Source organism: Xyrauchen texanus, chromosome 32 (assembly GCF_025860055.1).
Source record: "Xyrauchen texanus isolate HMW12.3.18 chromosome 32, RBS_HiC_50CHRs, whole genome shotgun sequence".
In the NCBI taxonomy this organism is placed as follows: domain Eukaryota; kingdom Metazoa; phylum Chordata; class Actinopteri; order Cypriniformes; family Catostomidae; genus Xyrauchen; species Xyrauchen texanus.
Window position 1 is genome coordinate 40,216,231 of NC_068307.1, and position 11,540 is coordinate 40,227,770.

The 11,540-nt window shown below is 45.1% G+C and overlaps 1 protein-coding gene across 2 annotated transcripts in view; it reads right to left on the reverse strand.

Annotated features, from left to right (window-relative positions):
- The window catches only part of si:ch73-267c23.10 (serine incorporator 1), a 34,309-nt gene extending 23,751 nt beyond the window's left edge, over positions 1-10,558 (reverse strand). For both annotated transcript variants that reach the window (XM_052102064.1, XM_052102063.1), the window contains exon 1: positions 10,328-10,558. In XM_052102064.1, the coding sequence (XP_051958024.1) occupies positions 10,328-10,360 (33 nt within the window). In that variant the 5' untranslated portion in view covers positions 10,361-10,558. The remainder of the gene's footprint in view (positions 1-10,327) is intronic.
- Positions 10,559-11,540: the final 982 nt, after the last annotated feature.

Here is an 11,540-nt window from a genome sequence, read left to right on the forward strand (position 1 = left end):
GATTTTTCCATGAACATTTTCTCCTTGTCAAAACAAAGACTATTTAACAGAGACAGACCACTTCTATTAAAATGAATGGGAGAAATTGGAATGCTAACAGCAGCCAGCGGTAAACGGATATACACATAAAATATCCAACAAGTTTATTATAGTTCTACATTTTCAAAAGAGTTTTTATTTTATATAGTTTTCCAATTTGCTATAAATTTCAGTTCCCCTTCTGTCACTCTCTCCACGTTGTGTCAGAGAAGCGACACTAGGGGTCTCTCTTGAGCGCCGATATTCACCTCTGGACTATGAAAAAAGGCCAATGGGAGTTGGCAACCAGTATTTGCATGTCCCGCCCCCGGACATACGGGTATTTAAGCGGCGCAAATACGGGAGTTCATTCAGAAAATTTCTTCGGAGCCGATGGTCGTGTCTGCAACTGCTGCGTGTTCCTGCTATCCCTCTGCTGCATGCTGTTGGATTCTACGGCGCACAACAGCGGCTTTCTCCTGTTGCACGGCTGTGCACTTCCTGCCCCTGGGCGCTACGACAGCGCAGATTAAAAAAACTCTCACAAGTTTTTTTCCTAAAAGAGTGATTTTATTTAAAAGAGTAATTTCCTCTAAAAGAGCAAAACACAGCGGCGTTGAACGTCCTTTTAAGGACGCGTCTTTATAAAGATGCCTTTCCGCCCTTGTGTTGTTTCTGGATGCGGTAGAGTGCTCTCCGCTTCCGACAGCCACAGGCGTTGTCTTGTGTGTCTGGGTAGCGATCACACTGAGGCTGCGTTTGTGGATGGTTCATGTTCTCCATGGGTACGGGGCGATTTCCCAGGTGGATAGGGCGGTTGCGATCGAAGGTCACAGCGCAAGTGCTCGGGCAGGCGATGGCCACACTAGTGGTCCAGGAATGTCAACTGTGGCTGAACATGGTCGAGATGCGTGAAGCCGACAAGACTCGCTTCCTCAACGCCCCTGTCTCCCAGTTCGGCCTCTTCGGCGACACCGTCGAGGAATTTGCCCAGCAGTTCTCTACGTTAAAGAAGCAGACGGAGGCCATCGCTCACATCATGCCTCGCCGCAAGCCTGCCGCCACGGCCCATGCCCCGTCTGCTCGCCGAGGGCGTCCTCCCACGGCCAGAAGGCAAGCTCCTGCTCCACCTCAACCCGGGCCCAGCTCTCAGCCCCAGCGGCGAGCAAACCGCGGGAAGCGCACGCCCCCTGTCTCACGGACCCCCTCGAGGACCCGGAAGGCTCCCGGGCGCTCCTGAGACAACGCACCCAGAGCCCAAGACGTTAGCTCCGGAGGTGGTAAGACCGCTCCGTCCCCCAGTGGAGGGCCGGGAGGAGAATCCTTAGTTTTTTCATTTGCCGCACCCCCTAACAAGGGCTGCGGTACCCAAATTCTCAATAAAAGAGCTATTTCCTTTGACTCTGGGGCACATGGCCCGCAAATGCCGTTCTCACGGCACTCTGCTTTCAGGCCTCAACAGTCCTGGCTCCATGGACGCGGTGTCCCCGCCTTCAGCATCACGACTGTTCCCCGGCCAGCCGGTTCAGACTAGTCCAGAGGACGCCAGCATCAGACCTCCTCCTCAGTCACGAACCTGCCCCCCCTGCCGGATGCGCGGAGCAAGGTAAGTGCTTTGAGTTTATTCTCAGCACCAGAGCCTCGGGACGCCACGTTGCCTCCCAACGCCGCGTTACCTGTTCCGCACCGCTGCGAAGCCCCGCCGGGTACGTCCAAAAAACTCGTCCCCTTGGTGCCCCTAGCACGGAGTTTAGAGGCGTGGCTTTCACTGCCCAACCCGTCACGCTGGCTGCACCGGACCATTTGACTCAGTTACGCAATTCAGTTTGCCAGGTCTCCGCCCCCCTTCGTGGGCGTACATTTTTCCGCAGTACACGGCCAACATGCCCATTCCCTGCGTGAAGAAATCGCCTCCCTTCCATTAAAGGACGCGATAGAGCCTGTCCCTCAAACCAAAACAAGAAGGGTTTCTACAGCCCTTACTTCGTTGTACCCAAGAAAGGCGGTGGCTTACGACCGATCTTGGACCTGCGAGTTTTCAATCGGACCTTGTCCAAACTCCCGTTCAAAATGCTCACCCAGAAACAAATTCTATCTGGCGTCCGGCATCTAGATTGGTTCGCAGCGGTAGACCTGAAGGACGCGTACTTCCACATCTCAATTCGTCCTCGACATCGACCCTTCCTATGGTACGCGTTCGATGGCCAGGTGTATCAGTACAAAGTCCTCCCCTTCGGCCTGTCTCTGTCCCCTCGCGTCTTCATTAAAGTCGCAGAGGCAGCTCTTTCCCCGCTCTGAGAAGCCGGCATACGCATATTCAATTACCTCGACGACTGGCTCATACTGGCCCACTCCCGAGAGTTACTATGCGCACACAGAGACCAGGTGCTTAGCCACCTCAGCCGTTTGGGGCTTCAGGTCAACTGGGAAAAGAGAAAGCTCTCCCCGGTGCAGAGCATCTCTTTTCTCGGTCTGCAGTTAGACTCAGTCCCAATGACAGCACGTCTCTCCAACGAGCATGCTCAGTCAGTGCTGAAATGCCTTGCTTCCTTCAAGCCAGGCGCCGTGGTCCCACTAAAACGTTTCCAACAGCTCCTGGGGCATATGGCATCCTCCGCGGCGGCCGCGCCACTGGGGTTGATGCATATGAGACCACTTCAGCACTGGCTCCGGACTCGAGTCCCGAGACAAGCATGGCGCCGCGGCACGCACAACGTAAAAGTTACCTCTGCCTGCCGCCAAACCTTCAAACCCTGGACAGACCTGTGCTTTCTAAGGGCAGGAGTACCCTTGCAGCAGGTGTCCCGACGCGTTCTGGTCACAACCGACGCCTCCAAATTGGGTTGGGGCGCCGTATGCAACGGGCGCGCAGCCGCAGGCCAGTGGAACCGAGGCCCGCTGCACTGGCACATCAACTGCCTAGAGCTGCTGGCTGTTTTTCTGGCCCTGCATAAGTTTCTCCCGTTAATTCGGAACAAACACATCCTAGTCAGGACAGACAGCACCACGGTCGTAGCCTACATAAACCGCCAAGGCGGAGTACGCTCCCTCCACATGTCACAGCTCGCCCGTAGTCTCCTCCTTTGGAGTCAGCAGCGACTCAAGTCACTGCGCGCCACTCACATCCCCGGCAACCTCAATGTGATAGCGGACGCGCTGTCAAGACAAAGCTTGCCTGGCGGAGAGTGGAGGCTCCACCCCCAGTCGGTCCAGCTGATTTGGGACCGGTTCGGCAAGGCTCAGGTAGACCTGTTTGCCTCCCAAGAAACCTCCCACTGCCCCCCGCTCTGGTATGCCCGGACAGAGGCTCCCCTCGGGGCAGATGCATTGGCACACAGCTGGCCGGCGGGGCTGCGCAAGTACGCATTTCCCCCAGTGAGCCTTCTTGCACAGGTGCTATGAAAGGTCAGGGAGGACGAGGAGCAAGTCATTCTGGTAGCCCCTTACTGGCCCACCCGGACTTGGTTTTCGGACCTCACGCTCCTCACGACAGCCCCTCCCTGGCGAATTCCCCTGAGGAAGGACCTTCTTTCTCAGGGACGGGGCATGCTCTGGCACCCGCACCCAGACCTCTGGAACCTCCACGTCTGGCCCTTGGACGGGATGCGGAAGATCTAGCCGGCCCACCACCGACCGTCATAGATACAATCAATCAAGCCAGAGCCCCCTCTACCAGGCATCTCTACGCTCTAAAGTGGCATCTGTTCGCGGACTGGTGTTCTTCCCGAGCCGAAGACCTGCAGAAGTGCGCAGTTAGGTCAGTACTCGTGTTTCTTCAGGAGAGGCTGGAGAGGAGGCTGTCCCCCTCCACCCTCAAGGTGTATGTCGCCGCTATCGCGGCCCACCACGACACAGTAGACAGCAAGTCTCTTGGTAAGCCTGACTTAATCGTCAGGTTCCTAAAAGGTGCCCGGAGGATAACTCCCTCCCGGCCTAACCTGTTCCCCTCCTGGGATCTCTCGGTCATCCTTACAAGACTCCAGAGACCCCCCTTCGAGCCACTTGACTCAGTTGGACTCAGGGCCCTCTCTCTCAAGACTGCCCTGCTGATCGCACTCGCTTCCATCAAGAGGGTCGGGGACCTGCATGCGTTCTCTGTTAGCGACGATTGCCTGGAGTTCGGTCCGGCAGATACTTTCGTGATCCTAAGACCGCGACCGGGCTATGTGCCCAAGGTTCCTACCATGCCCTTCAGGGATCAGGTGGTGAACCTGCAAGCGCTGCCCGGGAGGAGGCAGACCCAGCCCTTTCACTGCTGTGTCCAGTACGTGCTTTACGTATTTATCTGGACCGCACACAGAGCACCAGACGCTCTGAGCAGCTCTTTGTCTGCTTTGGGGGACAGTAGAAAGGGAACTCCCTAACCAGGGGAAACAGTGCGCCTTCATTCCCAGGAGATCTCAGGTTTGGGACACTGGTTGATTCCTCCCTAGCCCTCGTGGGTCGCAGTTCAGCAGAGGAACTCGCCGGCCCAAGCCACTGCGGGTACCGCAAGCTACCCTGTACTGGTATAGGTGCTCCACAGGTAAGGCCTCCTTTGGACTCCCCCTGTGTGTAACACCACGGTTCTGTCCCCTCTGGCGAGCGGACTCCCGTGTTTCCCTTAGGCAGTCACGGCTGCCTCGGTTGCTGTGCTGTATGTTCCCCCCTCTATGAGGCTGGATCCACCACCGCACCAACTTTTCCACATAGGCCCTAAGCAGGCCTCTGATGGTTTTGCCACTTAAACTTGCCTCCCCTCTCGGGTAGGCGTGGCCTCCGCAGGGTCTTCTCCGCCCTGAATAAGGGCTAAGACCCCCTTCCCTCAATGCGTGTAAGGGCCCCGGCCTTAGTTGCTCTATGCGAGAAGAAACAGGGAGAAAAGAGAGAAAAGAGGCCCGGCCAGGCTTGGCCCGTTCCCAGGTTGGCGGCCAGCACCTTGGTCCCCCCTCCAGGGTAACGATAAGGAATCCTGATGGCTTAGATGGGGCATTGGGGAAGGGTACGTGCAGCCTGATACAGTTGGTCGTCCTGCACGTAAGAATACCTGCTCGCTCCTGTATCAGCAGTTCACGTACACGGCTCAGCGCATGGCACTTTTATAAGTGGACCCCTAGTGTCGCTTCTCTGACACAACGTGGAGAGAGCGACAGAAGGGGAACGTCTAGGTTACGTATGTAACCCCCGTTCCCTCCATCGGGGAGGGACGTTGACGTTGTCTCTCCTGCCACGTCGCTGAGCCGAGCCACTGTTGTGGCCGGACCATTTCTGGCTCCTCAGAAAAATCCTGAATGAACTCCCGTATTTGCGCCGCTTAAATACCCGTATGTCCGGGGGCGGGACATGCAAATACTGGTTGCCAACTCTCATTGGCCTTTTTTCATAGTCCAGAGGTGAATATCGCCGCTCAAGAGAGACCCCTAGTGTCGTTTCTCTGACACAACGTCTCGTTCCCTCCATCGGGGAACGGGGGTTACACACGTAACCTAGACGTTTAGTTTTAGTTAGTTTCATTAATGATTTTGTTAGTTTTATTTTAGTTTTTATTTTGTAAACACATTTCTATTTTGTTTTTATATATTTTAGTATCAGTTTTAGTCATTTATAGTTTTGCAGAGTTAACAAAACACTTCCAGAGTGTAGACCAAAGCAAGACATTTTAATTTAATCTCTGCAAAATTACAAAATTCATTAAAAGCAAACCGAAACAGCTGAATATTTGCACAGTTTACTGTAGTCTTTCTAGCAAGTCAGTTCACTCTCCAACATTTTTTAAATGCTCTCGGGAGGCTATTTCCAGTATTAGACAGTGCAGCTTCTATCTATTTAAATGGGGGAACACCGAAATCTCAAAGATGGTTGGTCAACATTGCTATTAAAGAACATATTTTAAATCTGTAGTAAAATCTATCATTAATTTTGCTTCTTTTGCTCGATCACGCTAAAAAAAAATTTTTTTACAGGCTGATGCAGCCAATGTGCATGCGCGTTCTCAAGTTGAACTCTATCTAAAAGCTGATTGGCTCTTTTACATGTGAGGAAGGACTTCCTTTCAACAGCCGTTGGCAATTGGGCATTCCAATTTCTCCCATTCATTTAAATAGAAGTGATACATCTCTGCTAGATAGTCTCTTGAGTTTACTTAGATGCATACTTGTGCATAATAACAATAACATAAGGGTTTGAGATTCAACCAAGTCACAAAAAACAAACAAAAGCAAAACAAAAGAATAAAAGTTAGATGTATGAAAAGTTCAAATGAACTTAAATTCATGTAAAACATGAAATCTTGTTAAGAAGAAGAAAGCCTTAATTATTGTCACACATTATATATTTTCATATATATACAGTGAAATGTCTTTGTTTTCACAGAGTGCAGGGTCAGCTATGATATGGCACCCCTGGAGCAGATAGGGTCAAGGGCCCAACAGTGGCATCTTGGCAGTGTTGGGGCTTGAAACCCCAACCTTCTGATCAGTAACCCAGAGCCTTAACCGCCTTAACCCTCTGGGGTTGACGGACCCACCGGCGCACCCTGCTTGATTTTTTCAGCATTACAGCGGAAACAACATAAAATTCTCTGTCATTTTGGGGCATACAGATAAGTCTAAGACATCATTAGAGACTATAAAGGGTCTATTTTTATTTGTGTACACTCACAATAAGAACAAAACCTTGTGCTTTTGTAAAAAAATAAAAATAAAAAGGGTGCGCTTTCAGTAGTCTATGTGTAAACAAGCATATTTCTGAAACACGTCACAAAAATTAACTGAAGCTAAAAAAAGCTTAAAATGTCACTTTTTAAATAAAACAATTCATATTTAAAACAAATATTCTCCTGCAATGTAATCTGTATGAAACAAAGCGATGTACAGTTTCTCCTGGCTCAGCTAATTATCCCTAATGTGATCACACCCACGGGCAGAGGGCGCTATTCATACGGTAATGTGCTGATGCAAATGGTAAATGCCCCCGACTGTGCCTTAAAAACATTAATTTCATTCACTTTTCTGCACATTTGGAAGATGCACGATACACAGGCGTGGAAACTCCTGTATAGTGACGAAGAGATTTTCCTCAGAAGAAGAGCGGGACTCCGATAAACATTTCTATTATGAAGAGAGACTTGATCCAGCCGAGGATACAATTTCGAACAAGTAAGCCATTTAGTTTTACTTAAATATTAGTTGACATGCTAATTTATATAAACATGCACATATTTTACTAGTGGGACTGTTTCCAGACTTGCCAGCCAGGATTCAGAGTATTGAAATATGACTCCTAATAGGCAAGTTTTAGTTATATTTAAATGCTGTTTCGGCTAAAGCAAGTATTTAATTCGTATGCTGTATGATATAAATATTATATGTAATATGATTTAAAAATAATATGAATGTTTAGATTATATTTGAACTAGTGTTTATGCTGCCTCATTATCATCAATGAAGCTTGTGCTTGCAAATATTTGTTCGGTGTAAATGTGTCAAATGTGATGTAAATATACACATATTAGAAAATCAACATATTATAATGATTTCTGAAGGATCATGTGACACTGAAGACTGCAGTAATGATGCTGAAAATTCAGCTTTGATCACAAATTGCATTTTACAATATATTCAAATAGAAAACTGTTCTTTTAAATTGTAAAAATCACAATATCAATGTTTTTATTGTATTTTGGATCAAATAAATGCAGCCTTGGTGAGCAGAAGAGACTTCTTTGTGAAGTGAAGTCATTATGTAAAGAAAATGTATAGTCCGATTACTTCTTTAAACTTAAAACTTGATTTTGATCATTAAGTCTCCTCACATTCATTCTCTTTCTGTCACATTCCTCAGTGATAGGCACAGGGGAGGGGTCTTTGTCTCCTCAGGTGTGAATTACAATCAATATTCATATTCAAAATGCATCACCGGCCTGCCCAACGGGCTATCTGAAATGGTGTAATCAAATTCCTCCCTTGATTCATGTTATTCACTCTCTTGACTTGTGATCATGCTGATTTATTGCCACACTTTAATATGTGAATTATTCAATCAGAAAATTAACACATTTAGCGTTGTCAGGCTTATATTTGCTTAATGGATAAAACAACAGAGCGATCTGCTCTGGTTTAGGACTGCTATAAATTTTACCTGCCACAAGGTGACACTGTTTTCAACACTCCTGATGCTTTGAATCATTTAGCGGAACAATCAGAGAAAAGCGTCAAAGAATGAATGGATGTAAAATTGTGGATTTCAGAGCACCAGGGTAGCAAGCTGCTTGCAATCTGCTTGAACAAAGATCTCCTAACTGAGAATCCAGAACACCTCTCTCATATCTTGTTGTTGGTTAAATTAATGCTGACACTAAGTCCATCGACAGCCATCTGTGTGAGAGGATTTTCCTGCATGAACAGAGTAAAAACATCACATTGTACTTCTCTATAGTCTGAAACATTGAATGACCTCATGCAACTCTCTATAAATGGGGAATCAGTTGAATCTTTTTGCCGTGACAAAGCAGTTAGTTCCTGGATGTTTTCTGGAAGAGGTTCAAGACACCTGGAACATAAAACCCCAGCAAGTACAAAGAGCAGAGAAGTGGAGACTGATGCACAGTAGGAGAAAGCTGATGAAGGAGATGCTATGCCCTCAACATCAAGTAGCATTTTCTCATCTGTGACTTCAGTTGATATCTCAGATTCAGAATCTGACACAGACTGATTCATGTCCATACTGTTCACACAAATTCATAGAAATTTCAGTTCAGTAAGAACCAGATACATATTTGTATTCATGATTCTAATTTGATTATTTTATGTCAGATTGTTGATATTTGTGTTTTGAAAAAGTTTTTGATTGATATTTTGAAAAATGTTCTACATTAAAAACATTTTCTTTTTTTAAATGGGCAAGTAAAATTAATTTCGGGCAACCAAAAGCTGAAGAGTGCCTGCCCGAAGGGCTACCAGAGATTTTTAGATTTTTGAGCCGTGTATAGTATGCTATCTATTCAACCACGAAGCCAGGGGCCTCTGGTCCAAATGTGGACATGAATTTAAAAAAAAAATGTGTACTACATCAGACATGACCGGACTTCATCCTTCTGATCTAAACCTATAAACAAACACACATAAAGGTCAGACTTTTCTGCCATGATGAGAGCTTGTTGATTAGTGATTATGAAAACGATAATTTATTTTTGATAATTTTTATTTTAATTAGGTTAGTTTTGATATAACTGCTGTTAGTTTCGTTTTAGTTTTTCATTTATTTTTGAAATATTTATTTTATTTCATTTTACGAAAAAAAAAAAATGGTAATCAATAATTTGCATGGGCATTAGTTATACAAGAGAGAGAGAGGGAGAGATCATTGTATCACGGCCACAATCACCTGGCCATTCCCGTCTTCACTACTCTTCCTTCACATAGCCCTTTCCACCGCGACTTCCCTTTGTTTTGGACATTTTAAATACCTCTCCGAGACCTGACGTCACACCCACTGTGTCCGACTCTTGCTCACCCTGTCACACATTATTGTCAGATTTGACTTCTTATTTGAAATATGTTCTTCTATCGAAATCTAGTTGACCAACCGTTTTGGAGATTGCGGTCTTTCCCCCATTTAAGTAGATAGGAGCTGCACTTTCATGACTCTTGTTTACATAGAAAAATCAGCCCAAACTGGCCAAGAACGTTTCAAAGACGGCCGCTGAGCGGACTGACTTACATTGAACAAGATACTTTGTTGAAAGGATCCAGAAATACGTTTGGAGCGTTCTAATTCCTTTGTTTTTGTTTACACCCTTGAAATTACGGAAGCTCTGAACCGTAGGGCTTTAAATTAAGGTATTCATTTAAATTAATGCCTCTCCTGAACCATAAGGTTTTTTGCTCAGAAAGGAACCTTGCGGTTCAGGTCTTCCATATGAAATGTCTATTATTGTGTTAATGCAGGCGCATTAACGTCTTGCGTTCTGTAACAGCGAGTCATGTGCGTCACTCAGCAGATTAAAAACACTTGACCCTACAGAATAACCAACAAAAAATTCCCACTATATGTACGCAGAAACAAAACCTTTTCCATTAACTCTTTTGTACACATAACTGTCTCAGTGCTGACTGGAAACAAGGAAACAATACAATTAATCCCGTTAAACACGTGCAAATCCTCGCAGCGCCATTACATTTCACAGTTCATGGCACCTTTACATCTGTGGGGGGAATATACATAAGGTATATATATATATATATATATATATATATATATATATATATATATATATATATATATATATATATATATATATATATAGACACACAATATCACACAAACTTACCCAGCTAGAAAGGGGCCCCAGTACAGCACTCATTAGCCCTATTAATCTAACAATACAATCACGTAAATTCCTAAGGTCTTCAAAAGCCTCAATGTCTCCGATGTCTTATAAAACACCTAATGTATGATACGACTCAAATTAATACCTAAAGAGATCCCTCATTAAATTACTTATGAAAGTATCATCATGGAAAATAATTAACTATCCATACCCCATTCGACCATGCGCCTACACGCCTACACTGGGTTCTGGATTGTGTTACGAGATTTTCGGTTTCCTAGATATTTGTTTTTTCTGGGCGGGGCTAACATGAATATACATGAGCTTTCTCGACATGCGCGTGGAACTGAAACTGTGAGTCCACGCTATTCAAATCTCAATATAAACACCTCTGTTAGATTATTTTGAAACAGTAAGCAAGTTTCAGGGTCGAAGTTAAGCCTAAACTAACATTTTCGCAACAATTTTATCGTTTGTAATATGTGATTTTGATTAGTCATTGCGTTTTAAGCAGCTTTGCCGGAATGATAACAGCCATGTTCACTCAGATTAGGCATCCAAACTAAACTACATCTTATTTTTCCCCTCATTGTGTTCTTCTGTTGTATCTTATGTAATTATTGCAATATTTAATATTTTGTATAACGTTTTCCTAAAATATGTGTTTTATAAAGAGCAAATATGCACAGCAAAAATTCCTGTTAGAATTTTTATTTTATTTTTAAATAAAGTGAAATACACTCTTTCAATATAATCTTGTGATTTATGGCAATTTTACTTTGTAAATGTTAGTCCATTTTTGGTTTTAATGATGTTTTCTGTGATCTGGAGACATGGCCATTTTGTTTTGCAATAAGAAGCGATGGACTTCTTCAGTGCATGACTTTCACTTAATATACAATCAGATAGCAATTCATGTAAGGTAATTCAAAATATGTAATTGTTATAATCAAAACTGAATGTATAAAATGTTGATATCCTTTGCCCTATTATTATTTTGTAGTGTGCAGAAGCTGTTCTAATATTATTTCTGTTTGAAATAATAGAGGAAGACAGACCATCAACTACCACAAAAATCACTGTTTTCATTGGGGTTGAAAGAATGTCATCATTACCAGTAACATGTTACATGCACATTGATTTGCCATTGTTTCCACAGAATACATAAATATACCTGTTTGTATGTAAGGATGTTTGGAGACAAATATCCTAT